The sequence below is a fragment of the Apus apus genome, chromosome 4 (assembly GCF_020740795.1).
Source record: "Apus apus isolate bApuApu2 chromosome 4, bApuApu2.pri.cur, whole genome shotgun sequence".
In the NCBI taxonomy this organism is placed as follows: Eukaryota; Metazoa; Chordata; class Aves; order Apodiformes; family Apodidae; genus Apus; species Apus apus.
In genome coordinates, this window is record NC_067285.1 from 73628311 (window position 1) to 73645807 (window position 17497).

Here is a 17497-nt window from a genome sequence, read left to right on the forward strand (position 1 = left end):
GCTCCCTTAGAGGCTAGGCATGGGAACAGACATCTGTCTATACTCCAATTACTCTGTGCCTAATTGATTCATAAATAGGCTTTCTAGCAGCCAAAGGAAACATTTCCAGCCTGGTAAGCTCTTCTAAAAAGTTTCCTTTCCTCAATGTGTATTATTTTATATATATATATATATGTAAAAATAGTGGGGAGATGAACTTCCCTGTATCTTGCTATCAGCTAAAGTCTGTGCTACACGCCCCTTCAGTGTGGCTATGTTGGAGCATTCACCAAAGTCAGAACTATTTAAAATGTATGGGCTTTATTCTCCTTTTGTCAAGCATTTTCTACATACAGAACATTCACATGGTGTGAGTTACAGAGGAAAAATGCATGAGACAGACTACTGCAAATAAGTAACTAACAGACAGTTTACATGATTCTTGTTCGTTCACAATGGAGAAAAGTTGTTAAAAAGGAAAACAGATTCAGTAGCTAGGAATGTAAGTAGACCATTATCTTAGTTAAATCTACCTACCAGGAGGTTTGCTCAAGCTAAAGAGAGATCTACTGTATCACACAGGGCAGGATGCTAAATGCACACAAGATTACAACGCTAGAAAATTCCAGATTTCTAAGCAATTTTGCACAATCTAAATTGCAGTAAAATTTTGCTTAAAAAAAGATATTATTTTTTGGATTGCCCTCAGTAAATGGAGGTCAATTTAAGAGCTTATAAGCTTTTAGCAAAAACATAAAAATAAAAATACCCCCAAACTTTTAAGTCATTGCTCTAAGTCTGGATAGTTGTTTACTGCTGGCTTTCTGATGCTACTGACTTGTTATTCTACTTCTGGGAATCTTATTTTTCCCATTTGTATATTTAACCATTGTTATTATTAGAATTCTAAGTAAACAAACTATAAAAAAATACAAAGTTTTTTTGTTTGTTCGTTTTTTGCACTAATCTAAATGGATGCATGGAATAGAAAATTTGTTGAGCTAACTGAATAGTTTAAAAAATATGGATCAATGGTACAACGCATAAGCACATAAGCAAAAATGTCACCTACTAGTTGTAGACTTCAGTTCTTTGTATTTTCAGTTTCTTAAAATGCATTTTGTTTGTTTTTAATAAGAGTTTCCTTGACGATATAAGTGAAGCTCTGTGATGCCAGGTTTTTAGAACGTGGTTTACTCTGAAAGGATAACTGCAGTATTTCTCTTTAGTAGAACTAAAACTCCTTGATGATGAAACCCTGTGGGAGCTGAAAAACCTAACGTGTTTTTTTTTTTTCTAAAAAAAGGTGAAGCTTCTGCAAGCAGCTCTTTCAACTAAGACTCACCATAAAAATAAACTCCTCAAAATGCAGTGATCAGAAAACACCGCAAATAGAATTTCTCCTGTTCTTCTTTTCATTTAAGTTCCACAACTAGAAATTTGATACTAAAAATTTCTTTCAAATGACAAGCAATCTTGTAGCCACAGTGGGAATAAACTACACAATTTCTATCCTTTACCTTTCATGTGAGACTTTCACTTCAAGGCACAAAAAGATTAAATAGTGGACTGGATAGAACAGGACATAACATTTCAGTTTAAGGAGTCAAAGGTTGGACAACAGCACTTTTTTTTTGAGTGTGTCTGAAGGAAACCAAACAAAAATTTGAATTATATTTAATAATTCCATTTACAAATGCAAAGTATTATATTAAATTCCCTGAAAATTTTTGTTGCATTTTGGGTTTTTCTTTGTTTGTTTGTTTCCCTACTTCTTAAAAAATAATGTATGTTATTTATCATCAATTTTAGTATTTAGTCATTTCTGTCAACCAACACAACCTCAGCTGGTAATTAATAAGGAGTACCATAATCAAATTAGTTTTAGTAATTTTTATGTGGAAGTTGATTCAAATTGTGTTCAAGTAAAAAAAGGTAACAACGTCTAACAATTCAAAGGTCTAACATTTTAAAATGAAAATTGTGTGAATTTGAAGAATAGTGTAATTTAAGTGCAATGTACTGTAAAATTATTAATTCTGTAAATATCTAACAAAGATCTTTATGCTTCTCCAACCCAAATTACTGTGTTGCCTCTCACAACTTCAGTGATTTCACAATTTAACTTATTGAGCCGTCCATCCAGGATAAACAGAGATTCCTTGGAAGGGGTCATGATATACTGACCAAAAAGGCCACTGTCCTTTATAAGACGATTCTTACTGTTCCAAGGCCATTCGCCTGCCTTGACAGGCTCTTTCAGACTCTTCACCATCTTAACCTTGCCAGAGGAAAGCTCCACAAAGAGAACATCAGTCTGTGTGCTGGAGCTGCAGTAGACATTGTATTGATGAGCTTCAGTGAATGATGGCTGAAAAGCTACATCAGATATGTGCAAATTAGTGTGAACGTCAAATGCATCCTGTATTTCTCCTCTCATTGTTATGGACTGGATCCTCATGAGACCTTTTGAATCATCAATGCTGACAAGGTAGTGTCCATCTGGAGAGACGTGTGGTGTGCCTGTTACGTCGCCATTGTATCCAATCACAGAATCAGTAACGCTGTCCACTATAAGCTGTGGTAGGACAGCCCCAGTGGTATCAGGCTTACAGCAGATAAAAAAATATCCACCAAGATGTGTATAAGCCAGTGACTCAGGAATGCAGTCATAATCCTTTAAACTAATTGTCTTGATGTATGACATAGTTTCTAGATCAATTTTCTGGAGCACAGGCTCATCCTTATGAAGGACAAATCCAAATCTGGAAGAAAAAGCACAAAATCAAAGAAAGTCAGAGCTACTGTATACATTATGTACAAATGGGGAAAGCCATTATAAGCAAAGTGAACTAGTATGTGCAGCCATGTATTGCTATATACCTCAGCTTCAAATACTTCAGTTATTAAGCAGTTTATAATACTTTATTTTTAGTGTTCTTGCAATTGTAATGTGAAGTGCACCAAATAAAATGTCTAAATCCCATTTATCTGATTAATAAGAAGAGTTTTTTCTTCCTACTGACATAGGAGAAAAGGTAAACATTGCTCTGAGCATATCTATTCAGCTAAAACTTTTACAAAAGCCAGGAAGGAGAAAAAGATAAAATATGTATAGATAGTACATCCCACATATTTTAATTCACTTAATATAATTCTTCAGCTCTCTTGGGAACATCAACCTAAACCAGGGCTTGTTGTTATTCAGATAATTATCTGAATCTTCCTCATTTTAATTTAGTACAAATAAGTTTATAAAATATATAAAAGGGTTTAGGTTTATACCTCCCAACTATCTAAGCCCCATAGTCTTACAATTTAAATTACTCTTTTTGCTTTTCCACACACCAGTGAATTTTCACTGAACATGAACAATATGGTTAAATAATTATAACATTTAAAACTAAAACTGTATGACTAACGTCTCTAGTGTTAATGGGTAAGTTCTGACTGCACAGTCATTTGACTGTATATACACAAAACTCACTGCTCTAAATATTATGGAGTCACATGAAAGTTCATTAGTTTTACTTATAATTTAAGTAGCTTTCACGGCACTTTTCACAAACAGCTGTTTTCCTTTGTCACATTTCTTAACATCTTCATCTGAATCTTTGATCCTAAGAATGAAGTTGCATGCTGATACAAAATCTAAAAATACCTTTCACATCCTGTTGATATAAGGCACTATGAAAGCCAGAATGTTCCAATAATTGAGTTGACAATAGAACAACCTTTTCACACTATACTTTGCAACACCAACATATTTACTAATCTGAGAACCACCAAAGCAACAGGCAAAAGGTTTCAGGACATTGTTCAGCCAGTTCCCCCAACATAAGACAGAGTATATGACATTTGTACTTCCTACTGAATTGATATAAGAATATATTTAATTTATATATGAACATTCTTAATTATAGTCACAACTTCCAAAATCCTTGCATACTGCTTCAGTATCTAAGATTACAGAACTACATAATTATTTTAATTGGAAGGGACCTCTGTATTTCATTGGGTCCAAGTCCCACCCAAAGAAGGGCCAGTGTGAACCAGATTGCCTGTGATTGTAAGTTGAGCTGATTATATTTTTTTTCTCTGATTATTCAGACACTTACAAAAATATATAATCTGAAATTGTCTTGATTAGAAAAAAAGGGTAAGTGAGCTTTTACAAAAGTTATATCAATATAACCTGACAACTACTGCTACTTTTCTATACACAAGGTCTGTTGTTCTGTTATAGAGGAAGAAAGGGAACATCAGGCAGAATTTTATTTTAGTTGTTTTCACCATCTAGTATTACCCTTTCCTTGATCTTTCTGAGCAACCATAAAGTCATTGATCCCTGATTCTGTTATTATGCAGTAAGCATTGTTCATGAGAAACAAACTTGTTCTCTATTATGGACAGAATCATCCTGTAATAGAAGAGGTCAACTAGCAAGCAACATTCTGACATTTCAGTTTATGGTCTACCGCAGTGTTAAATAACCAACATTATACACATGAACAGTGGTTAGAAAAGGACAACAGAATTAGCTTATTGATTGTCTTTTATATAACAGTCTCCCACGTAAAGCAACAATCAGTGAACTGTCCAAGATTGTTCACAACATTCGGGACGACTTACACATACCTGCTATTTGTTATTTACTCCTGCAAAACAATAACCAAAAAACCTAATGCATCTTAAAAAGAATTTTGATTAAGGGCTAGACATTGTCATCACTGTTGGTTTCAACATCAAATGCAAAACAAAACTACATAATCTAAATTGCTAAATCAAGCACTAAAAATCAGAAACCTTAAAAACAACAAAAAGCATATACAGAAAGTTAACTTAGTCAGTATAACACACAACAGAAACTCAGCCAAGCTTCTTGAGCTGTCAAGTTTATTGTGTATAATCAATCTTCAGCTCTATTTCTAACACAATAAGGTTAAAGTAATTACATGCAGACCACTCTCTCTTCATCCCTGCCTCCCTACATGTTACTGCATTGGAATCCACATCTGAGGAGCAGAGGTTTTAACGTGTGTGTATATGGGGGGATTAATGTGATGGAGATGGTTGGCTGAGTGGAGGATAACCATGCTCCTGCAGAGGGAAGTAAGGCATGAACTCACTGAGAATTCATCCTACGACTTAAGATTTAGCACGTACAGGGGACAGGTTAGACAACACAGAGAGGGAAAATGGAGGAAAGTGGACATACTGCTGTGCAAGAAGATGGAACATGCAAGAGAGGTTAGGGTATTAAAGAAACTGGACACCTGGGAGAATCAGTGATTATTGTGGAATGGCGTAATATGGGACAAAAATTACACTGGTTAATCCAAGCACAGAGAAACTTGTTTACAAGCGAGCTACACCATGTAATTCTGGGAAGCTGAATTAATAACACAAACAGGTGAATATTTGGAATATAGTAAAATTACTTATTTCTGAGATAAATAGGTAAAAATTACTATTTTCAAAGAAAAATTGATTTTTTCACTTAAGTTTCTCTTATTCAATATGATTTTTCAGATTTCTGTTCTTAGAAGAAATGCACTTAAGTTACATATGTTTATGAGTATCTGTGTTAAAATATAAACCTTCTATCAATTGGTGGTGTCATTTGCATAAATTAGAAAATAAATATAATGTTCATGAACCTTTCTCAATTTTCATTATTTTAATGAGTTAATGGTTATGTGAAGTCAAGGGAAATATTTAATTTTAGGTCAATGTGATGGGCAAGTACTGAATACATTAAACACTGTATTTGCAGCTATTAAATTATTATTTCATCTATTTTAAGGTAAGTACACAGTAAAGACATTTTTTGCTTTCATTACTTTTGACCTCAATTTCAATAGTGAACACAAAGAGAATTTTTTTTTTGTTTGAATTTGGTAAGCTGCCTTTGGGTTTGAAAATGTTATCTTTCTTTTCCAGTATGCCAGTACAAGCCAATGGGGGAAAAACAGGAAATCTTGTTTAAAAGAGAAACAATAGGCTCTCACAAAGCTATTTTTAGTACTTAAAACACAGACTTATATAAAATGACATTTTCAGAAATACATTAACATACAAAAAAGCACTTGCGTGACTTTGAAAATCCCATCAAACACCATATATATGCTTAAATATAGGAATACTTTAGAAAGTTTAGCCAATTGCTTTCAAAAACCGAACATAGCTAACATAGCACATCAAACATAGCTAAAATTGTCTTCTGCAATAGATCTGTTATAAAACATTCAAACATATTTGACACATTTTATTGTATATGTGTGTTGATCAGATTTCAAGATACTTTCATTTAACTCCGGAAAAAAACATAACTTTTTGCTGTATGTTTTGAGCTGCATTCTAGTTTCTATTCCACTTCAGAAAAAAAACCAACAAAACAATAATGCATTATAAAACATTTTCTACTACAAACTGCATTTAAGAATCTAAAAAAAATATACTTTAAACTGGACAAACCATTGTACAATTGTTTTCCTATATCACGTCAACCTGACAAGAAAAAAGAAAAAAATCTCTGTTCTGCTTGCAAATCTATTTATGGTAAAGACTTCCAGCTGATTAAAATGACCCTTTCCTTCTGAAGTAAAATAAAAATGTAAAACAAGATTAGCATCAATTATCTAAATCAGCAATTCTTATTTGCTGATTTAAATAATGAATAAAATGAAGGATTTAAATCAGTTTGATTCAAACAAATCTGCCTTACTTATAAGACTTGATTAAGCAATGGTAATGATTAATTTATGTGATTATTTTGCATTCAAATGTAATTGATTTCAAGAAGAATATATATGTAATTAATCTTTGCTTCTCAAATATTATTCCAAGATTAATATGATTTTGAACCACAGGTAGACTCACCTTATGTTAACTTTGGTTGCATAATACCCTTGATTACCAAAACAGTGAATATATTCTCTAAAGTTAAAGACAAGGTCTTACATACCTTCCCTAAACATTACATCAGCTGAAGGTGAGGAAAGACCCATATTCAACAACTAGCCTTTCCCTTGGAGGAGGATGTTTTGTCCTCCAGCTTCTCATTTCCTGGTGGTACCTTCTGCCAGAATAATCCCCTAAATTCTGCCAGCTAAGAGGTTTGCTTAAGCATTCCCCCATGCACACTACTGTGATGAAGTGCTTTGAACAGCATCTGTTGCTTAACCTTGTTGGTATTAATAAATAGTTTAGGTGCCAGACCAGGATGTGGGTATATGCCTTCCTACTAGTGCAGGCAGATTTAAAAAAAAAAAAAAAAAAAAAGTTTGTCTACAGCAAATCTCCAGATCTACCAGATCTCCAGAGTTAATCACATCCTTATTCTAGAGTGAATCAGCAAACACATTTCAAAAGATAAACTAGCTGATAACATAACATGCCTCAAGTATTTCAACCACAATATTCCAAAGCACTCTAGTTGCTCGCGCAGCTTCAACTGTTTCTTTGTAGTAGTGGCTGTCTCTTGCTCTGAAGCTATTAAAATATTAGATTTTATAGTCTGGTACTGCAGCAGCTAATAGTCTATTTTCTGATAATCAGCTACACCTGGATAACCATTGAAAATGTATCTTACTTTTAAAATGTGAAAGGGACAGTTTAGTAAAATTTTTCTGTGATTGTTCATTTTCAGGTTCTTAAATCTTCTTAGCTTTGTAGATCTAAGATTACTTACAACTATCAATGCTATTCATTGTGTTCTGCTTATTTCTGAATTTCAAAACACAGCTTTGTGAGATATGCCCTCACTTCCTTTAAACAGTGATTTCTTTAGCCCTGGAAAAATGTAATTCTACCTTCTTGTAGTGTTAACATGCTGAAGACTTTTTGCTTTATAATGTTTTCTAGTTTAAACTTGAAAAACCCACTACTTTGATGTAATGTTAGCCTAGAAGGTAATGTTTTTGGAGGTGAGTACACTAAAAGATCATCCATGTGAGCAGAATAATATATTGAACTTAGTAGCAGTTTTTACTTACTGACTTCAAAGCACTTTACAAATATTACAGAAAGTTAAGAAAGAAGCAGAATGGGTTGCTAAGGCTATAGAGTGATCTGCTGGCTAAGTCTGGGTGAAAATACAGATTATCTAAGGCCCAATGTGGTTCCTAACTGATCATGCTACTGGCTACCATTGCTTCTGAGGTCCTAAAAAGACACATGGAACCCAGTACATACAACTAAAATACACCATTTTGAATATGAAATCACTTCATCAAAATAGTATTTGTGGACATTAAAATTAGACAGAACTTTGGACATGGGTAGGAGAGCGGATCCAAAGTGGGAAGCTGGCAAACCTTTACAAAGGAACTGCCTTTCCCCAGAAACAGAAGTATGGCTGCCAAAGTAATTTATGTTTAATAGAATTTGATCAATACCATTTTTCAAACAATTCTTTCTCAGCCTGTCATATTGCCTGTAATTTTCAGTGCCCCAATTAAAATTCAGTAAAGCTGGATGGAGATGTAAATACCCAAACAGTTCAATAATACAGATGAAAAAGAAGTGGTGGAAAAAATATAGTTTCAAAGCTGTCAATCTTCTTGGAGGTAAAAGGATTTGGCAAGCTGTGTGCCTGATATATTTGTTTGTCTGCCTGTCTTGGTGAGAGCTGTGTGGCTGGGGTTTTGAGAAGCTGAACAAATTGAGAGAGGTCTGTTCATGTGCCTGTGGGGTTTGTGTGACTGCTTCTTAGTCTAAGAGAATTGCTGGCAAAGGCATAAGGAGAGAAAAAGTAATAGAACTTCTGGAGGGAAGATACAGAAGGAAAAAGGAGAAAATTGATAAGGAGAGCTAAGGTGCCCAAAGAACGAGAAATTACACTTTTGTTATCTAAAGATAAGGAAGTATTTTCCAAGCCACTAGCAATTGAGAACGATGATAAACAGAGCTTTTTTAGGAACATGTATCTGTCAGGTGAGATGATTTCTTCCTGATAATTTTGAAAGAGTTGACTAGCTCTTAACATTTTAATAAATCTCAGAATAACAGGAAAATTTAGAAAGTCCAGACAAGGTTGTTGATATATTTCTAAAATAAAGCCAGATACCCCAGCTAAACTGTCCAACTTGATGCATATGCCATGGAAATAATAAAATAGATTATAAGAGAACCAACTATAGAAAAACGTGAAAATAATGCAGTCAGAATGGGTTTACAGAAAAATGAACTTTTTCAGACAAGTCTAATGTAATTTCTTTATTAAAAAACCTTGCTGAAGGTAACTGAATATCAGGAGGGCATAGCTTTCTTAGAATAAAACAGATACCTGAAGGAAGAACAATTTCTCTGCAACAAAAATTAGTTGTCAATACAAAATCATTATTTTGCAGGGAAATTTCACTTCTGCTTGGGACCAAATTTTCACAGGCAATTTGCATGTAAACATGTGTCCATGACACTAAGGTCGTAGGTAATGACAGGAAAGTCATTACATTAGTGAGCTGCTCACTTAAGCAAAATGTCTTCAAATGTAGCCAAGTGTAAGGCTGAGCAACTTCATATGTGAATGAGAAATGTAGGACACACAGAACAATATTCTGGAAAGTGGTGACTATGAACGGATTTAAGGATCATAGCAGACATACATGTCAATATGAGATCTGAGTCTAATGAGTGGAAAAAAAGAAAAAAGACACAGAAAGACCCAAAAGCCCTTGAATTATAATAATTATTGCAGAATGAAACCAGACAAATTTATATTAGAAACAGGTAATTCTTTCTAACAACGGGAGTGATAAACCATTGCAACCAACTGCCACAGAGATGATGAATTTTCTTCAGTGGGAATCACCAGGTAAGGACTATTCTTTTTCTTGGAAGATTTGGCCAAGCCCAAGTACATACAGATTTAGAAATATTAGATTCACTACTTGAATCTCTGGATGACTATTAGAAAAGTTTAAAATCTATGGTATATACAGAAAGTCAGACAAGGTGTTTGTTAGGCTTTTTTGCTTTGTTTATACAATCAAAATTGTGTAAGTACAGTAGATTTTAATCTTAACACTACTCAGCCAGCTGATGCTGAGATTTTAAGGAGCCACCAAGTATTTCAAACCTCATGGAACTGTGATTTGACACAATACCTTAGCTCACATACACACAGAGAGAAAAGTGATATGCAGAGGAATCTGTCTTTCTGCAAGCCTGAGGTTTAGATGCCACTTTTACATCCACTGTAAAGAAATAATTTGTTTTTAAAAAATTAACCTTACACTGTTTCTGGTCTTAATTGTCAATTTCACATCTGAGCTGCTAGTAACATTTATGATGACTGATCTTTCATATACACATATATACTCTCAAAATAAACATCCCCCTTGACAACATTTATCTACAAATTCAGGAAATGTGTGAGGTGCTTATATGATGTTAAAACTATACAACTGTAACTGCTTTAATTTCCCTTGGGAAGAAAGATGGCTTAAGGCTGCGATGGTCATTCCTTTGAGGTTTATTGATCCAGCTGTAGAAGATCATGGTGGATAGGTTGGAGGAACAGTGATAGATCATGGAGACCTGCTTCAGAAGAGTTATCTGCTTGTATATCACAATGATCAGTTGCAAATAAATTTGAGCTCACTGTTCAGTAACAAAACTGCTGCCTTCTAACCACCAGGTGAATCTGTCTGTACTTGCCCTCTGTTCAACACTAAGAGCCTTCTCAGCGTGCCAGTGTCAGATTATTAACTCTGCTTTCATCGCCAGGTTGGCCTTCATCTTTCTGACGAGGAGGAAAGACAAACTGTAAAAGAACAGTACTTACCAAATTTGTCAGAAAACAGTATGGCAAGTCACTATGGTAAAAGGCAGCTCTGGATTACAGAGGTAGCTTAGGGTACCCAAAAAAGCCGTATTTAATAAAAGAGGGTGATTTAACAGAGCTGTAAGAAAATGTTGTCCTCCAGTGGTGTCTATAGAGGCCCAGGGTAATAGGAACATTTCATAAAATTGATATTACTAAGAGAGTTTTGTTGGAGGTCTCACTAAAGCAATCAGCAAGTGCATGGGCTTGAGCTTTTACTGTCCTAATTTTTTTTTCATTTAAAGTAAAGCAAAGCTATTAGGTCCAAGTAAAGAAGTCTGCACCACTACTCTGTGTTTCATTCTGTTCTGTGGACAGGTGAATAGAACCCCCAAAACTACTATAATCTTAAAACTTTTCAAAAACAAAAAAGGATTAAAAAAATACAGCCATTCGTAACTGCGCTATGAAATTGTCTGTCGCCTACGTTCTGTTAGCCTGGTTTTTATGATTAAGCTGTTGAAAAACAACAAGTGATTCTTGAAAGTGCTTTCACTTTTCCCAAATGATTTATAGATAGAGGGTGGCATATTTAATGCAAAGTTTCCTCTCATATAGATTGATATGCAGAAGCTTTCCACTGTTCATTAATCCCTGATTAATATTTATGAGAATCTCAACCCTTATGTCACTTCTATAAAGAGAAATCATGTGCAATATTAGACAGCATATAAAAGCATTTGCTAGAGTGCATATTGGGATCCCGTGCAACTCAAGCCTGCAAGACACAAGACCAGCTCTTCACATTTCCTGTAATCTATTTTACAGCTAATGCAAGTGGGAATCTGTAGCCTGTGGGCCTATCAGTCCCATTCCTGTATATGCTAGAACTGCAAAATATGAGATTGTTTCTTTCTTCATTTACTCTGTATGAATGAATATTTTAATCTCATTTTTTCAATATTTTCGGCTATACATTGTAACAACAGTTAAGAGAACTAGAAATACTACTATTCAGCAACTCTATAAACTTCCTGTATGAGTAGTATATTTGGCTGAGTTGGAGTTATTATTTTTCATTGCAGCCTACATTGCGCTGGTTTAGATTTGTGAATGGAAGTGTTGATAACCCAGTCCCCTCTCTTTCATCAGAGTATCAAATGCCTCAGAGTATGGGAAATTGTTCAACAAGTGGGTTTGTAGTAACTTGCTCACAGGAACTTGCCCATCATTGAGAAGTGACTTATGTCATGAAGTATGAAAGTTAAACTAATATTTGAAAAGGTATTTTGGAAATCTTACTGGGTATTATTCTTATATATCCACATTACCAGTTTTCAAAAGTCCTACTCTCCCTCTCTTTTATCACATCCAATTTTCACATTACATTTCACAACATTTCTGTTACCTGCCAGTGTTTGTGACAGATATAAAGGGTAAAACAAATTTTATTTTAATATAAATCCTCACATGGTATACAATAGATTAACTTATGAAGAAGTGTGCAAGTGCAGAGTATGTTACCACAACAGTGTTCATACAGCTAGATGCTTTTGACTGTCCAAAATACTTATTCAGTCACTATCCTTTAAAGTGGTTAATCCCATCCAAAGCATTTTTGGCAGAGATAGAAAGAAAAATGTTGTAACAAATATATAAGAACTGTGAAATATTTAAGAGGAAAAAGCTCTTGTTCATTACTCAAAAGCAAAATATTCCCATGGTGCCACACAAGAGTCAAAGTTACTTCGGCTAAACAGACTTGATAAAGAACTTGACAGGTATTTTATATAAAAGCAACATTCCTTTTTCAAAAATAAAAGTAACTATCTTTCTACAGTAAAAGGGGATTAGATCTGGTTTTAAAGTAGCTCACCACCTCTCCTCACTACAAATCTCATTCTCTACAGGTAGTATTCCTTTCCTGTAGACAACTACGTTTCTATGCATAACTATCCATATCAGCACATGAGTTAGATATCTAAGTTGTTAGTCTTGCCAGCAGAGATCTAGTCCACACAGACAAGAGTCCAGAGAATTTAAGATGACCAGTGCTGAAGCTCTGCAGGGGGCTGAGCAAAATTGCCTTCTAGACTCTACCTCTGTAGAAACTAGATCTTCATTAAATATAAAATAGACAGCTTACAGCCATGGATACATTAAATTTTCACACCTAAATATAGGTGCCTATCATCTGAACCTTGTACTCACCATAAGCATCCTATCAGAAAAAAAGGATAATATACAAAACAAGCCTTAATATGCAGAGATTTGGAAAATCAAAATTTAAATGACTAACACCGTATCAGGATGCGAGTTCACACTTATGCTTGAAAAAAAATGGTTGATTTCCCCAAGTTCAGGTATCACATGGCTCAAGAGGCTGTTAAAGTTGCCCTTTGTGGTCAGAAATTAAAATGACTGCTTAGAGGAACAGCTAGCACTGCTCCAAGAGCCTGGATAGAGAGAAGAATGTTGTGTAAGTCTCCATGCAAAACAGAGCTAAAAGCAGAGAGTATGTGCCTCTCAGAATTTTCAGGGATCTCTGAAGATGTTTTTCAGAGCTCTCAGAGTGAAGCTTTAACAGAAAACCATGAATTCACTTGGCTTTACACAAAGGGTGTATTTTTCCAACCATCGTAATCAGCTTCAATATCTTCTCAAGGCTAGACTCATCAAAAAGACAAACAAAAGCTCTACAGAATCTGCCTTTCATTTTTATCTTCTTAGGGTTTTGAAAGCTCTAAGAATTGCAGGCCAGTCTTATAAATTAATTTTCCAAAAGCAACATTGTCCCTATATCTTTGTGAACTACATTTCATGTCACTATTAAAGTATTTGACATAGCCTGTTAAAAGTAACACCGTAGTCTACTGCAAAATATCAAGATGGAATCACATCAAATGACTTTCAATAGCTTTCATTCATTGTATTAGCAAATTACAGCAAATATTTTTCAAGAAATAATAAATATAATGAATGAAATGTGGTAGATATCGTGCTGTGTTTACCAATTAAAAAACTTCAGAAAATGTTCTGGTTTTAGAAGATTAATTTTAAAAGAATTTCTGTTTGTGCACACAAGAACCATAAAAGCTGTGCAAAGGAACGATACACCAGCTATGCTAGACAATTTTTCACATTCTAGAGCATGGGTCCTGGGTGGAATCACAGAATGCCAGGGGTTGGAAGGGACCTCTGAAGATCATCGAGTCCAACCCCCCTGCCAGAGCAAGACAAAAAAAACTAGGGCAGATCACTCAGAAAGGCATCCAGACAGGTTTTGGAAGAGTCCAGAGAAGGAACTCCACAACCTCTCTGGGGAGCCTCTTTCTCTTCCTCTGTCACCCTCACAGTAAAGTTCTTCCTCATGTTGAGGTGGAACTTCCTGTGCTCGAGTTTGAATCCATTGCTCCTATCACAGGACACAAGTGAAAAGAGGTTGTCCCTGCCTTCTTGACACCCAGCCCTCATGCATTTACAGATATTAATTATATCCCCCTAGCACTGACCCTTGAGGGACGCCACTATTTACAGGTCTCCAGCTGGACTCTTCACCATTGATCACCACTCTTTGGGCTCTATTGTGTAGCCAGTTCTTAATCCAACTCACTGTCCGCTCTGCTATCCCACACTTCCTGAGCTTGCTCATGAGGATGTTATGGAAGAGTGTGTCAAAAGGCTGGCTAAGGTCAAGGTAGACTACATCCACCTGTCTCCCTTCAACTATCCATTCAGTCACAACATCATAGAAGGCTATCAGGTTAGTCAAGCATGATTTCCCCTTGGTAAATCCAAGCTGACTACTCCTGATAACCTTCTTCTCTTCCATGTGCTTTGAGATGACCTCCAAAATGAGATGCTCCATAATTTTTCCAGGAATGGATGGATACCCCAGTAAGAAATTCAAGTGTACTGTGGCACTACCACTTGAGGTAACTACACCACAGTTAGGTCCAACTTGTCTTACCTTTATTATTGCCTTTATATACTTTGAGATTGAAACAAGTTTACTGTGCAAAACATATTAAAATAAAGGTCACAATATCAAAAAAATAACAAAGAACTGAAACTCAAGGCAGGACATATGAACAGCCCTGTATAAACAAAGTTTATTTTAATTTGCTGCATTTGAAAAAAAACAGTTCTTCCCATAATAATACTGTATCTCCAGTAGTTATTCAGACTGAAGGATAATACTGAAACTTGTAGCTATACAAACTACTATCTTATTTTGATTGGAAGTTCTAGTCAAGCAAAGTATGAATTAATAATGTGCCAGATAATCCATACAAAGTTCCAAAGTCATGTGAATTCTGAGGCTGCCTCTTCAAAATTGTTTTTGCAAAGAATCATTCTTCCCCACCCTTCACGCAGAGCAAGTTAGTTTCCATCTTCTATGCACAAAGACTACCCAAGCAAGATGCTAGTGTGGAGCTGCCAACAAGCAGTAAATTAACAACCTGGCTTCCCGTATGTTATCTTCTTCCTTTAGACAAGCCACATATTTTGCTTACTAGTGCAACTGCATTTGTTATAAAAGAGGAAATATCTAAGCACTGGTTGAAAAGACAGGTAAAAAAAGGGAAGCTTAAGAAAATTTTCCTGAGAAATGCGGATAAATTTAATTATACTTTTTTTAAAAAAATAAGCATATTAACTTAAAACTGTACTTATTGTTGAGTTCAGAAAGACCAACAGAAGATGATGATGATGATGACTGATGATGTTAAAATTCATGCCCTCTTTACCTTTTTGTTTCTTTCCCTACATCCACAGAGTACTCTCATGAAGTCAACAGACATTTTTAAATGTAATTTAAGCAAAAGAGAAGAGAATGAGATGGGCTACAATCAAAATTAGCTGTCCAAGAAGCAAACAGTAGTATTGTTGCACAAAAGAGAATTTTTTAAACTTGTATATTCAATAAAACAGTAATAAACATTATCTACTTTATCATGAGTGAAAAACATTTGTATTTCAAGCCACTCAACTTTCTATACATTAGGGACAATTTATTTAAAAAAAAAAATGCAAAAAAAATCAAACTAGAATGATAAAGCTCTGTTACTACAAAGTTTGATCAAATCTGCTGACAAGAAGTTTTCTGGGACTTGGAGTGAATGCCATTAATTGCCTATGAACAATCTGTTAGAGGATCAGGGTAGACCCTGATGTATAAAAAGCTTCTGATCTGGCAACAAGGGAAAGTATTACCATTTAAACAAAATTCTAAAATAGAAGTGTTATATCCCAAACATCTTTTCTGATGAAAGGAAGTTACCCACAGTAGCTCTAGAAAAGGAAATATTAATAATTAGGGAAAGTAAAAAAGAAAACTGATCTAAGAAATGTTTTCTTAGCTGTATAGCTGAATTGTCTTCACTGGTCCTTTAAGATTTCATCACTAGCACAACAACAACAAAAAAAATAGACTTTTCCCTCTAACTAAGGATTTTCTAATAACTTTAAGTACAACACTACAACCATTACTTCCTTTGATCAAATTATTTTTCACTTTATATCCATACACTGATAACTCTAAGGAAGACTGTACACTTACTTGTTTTACTTCGGAGGCCTCGTATTCATACTATTTAAATAATCACAGAATTAATTTTACCTTACTTGAGTAATTTTAAAATACACAATTTCATTTTTATTGTCATTTTCTATTACAATTACTGTAGTATATAGCTCAAATAAAATATTTCCCTCTAGATAAAAAGCACACTTTTCTTTTTAGAAGTGTTTCTTATTTCAAAAACTGTCAGCATTGCAAGGGCATGCCAGTCTTCCCCTCAGGACTTACTAAATTATTATTGCCTAGTCTGGTTCATTTCTGGCAGGTTGCTGAGTAAAGACCTTTCTTTAATTTCTGCAGTTCAGAAATGGTTGTTTGATTATAACGTAAGGCTAAGTGGATTTTGCCCAGGAGCTATGGCTCATCAGCACAAATGGGGCCTTTCTTTTGGGTACTGTAACACTTTTTGACCTTTGAAGTTTTTTTCTTAATTTTGTTCCCGATGGTTTTTACAGCATTAAAAACACTTGCTTCATATTACTGTTTTGCATCAGAAAAGGCTTTTTTCTCTCTTTCCTTGGTATTTGTTTATAACAATATTATCATATCTGAGGAAATATTTTTAACTGGAGAACATTTTGATCATTCTCTATTTTTCTTTTTATGTGTGTGAACATATAAATTCACGCACATCTGTAAAAGATCTTTGTTTTCTTCATTATTTTTATTTAATTTTGCAATTAATTATTGTAAATGAAATATTTTTTAAATTCTCATAAAACCAGGAGAAATAACATTTGCAACAGTAATGTGTGACCAGGATAACATACCTGGGACATATTAGCACAACAGTCCTAAGAAACAGGAATGAGGATAAAATTGGTCAAAAAAGAAGAAAACTAAAAAACACAGAAGGTTGCTGGGCCACTCTTATGGAAAATGAGTAATTTTAGTGTAAAACAGATCATCACTCTCAGTTCTGTTAGATGAATGAAAAGGTCAGTTCTGATGAAGAACAAAATTGGATGGCAGGTCTCATTTTCTGAAGTATTGACAATTTTGTTATTCTATTGCTTGGGCAGAAATTCTGGGTTTTGAAATCTTCAGGTTTCTGAGTTCCTACAGACTGGCACATTAAATATCTCATCCATACCATTCCAAATAGAAGAAAAGATGTCCACACAGTAACAGGAATTCTCTTAAATTAATTAATCATGTGGGAGGAA

General features: G+C 34.6%; 1 protein-coding gene across 3 annotated transcripts in view; it reads right to left on the reverse strand.

Annotated features, from left to right (window-relative positions):
• Window positions 1-283: 283 nt before the first annotated feature.
• FSTL5 (follistatin like 5) overlaps window positions 284-17497 on the reverse strand; it is a 282795-nt gene continuing 265581 nt past the window's right edge. For all 3 annotated transcript variants that reach the window (XM_051619524.1, XM_051619523.1, XM_051619525.1), the window contains one exon: window positions 284-2744. In XM_051619524.1, coding sequence (XP_051475484.1) covers window positions 2042-2744 — 703 coding nt within the window. In that variant the 3' untranslated portion in view covers window positions 284-2041. The remainder of the gene's footprint in view (window positions 2745-17497) is intronic.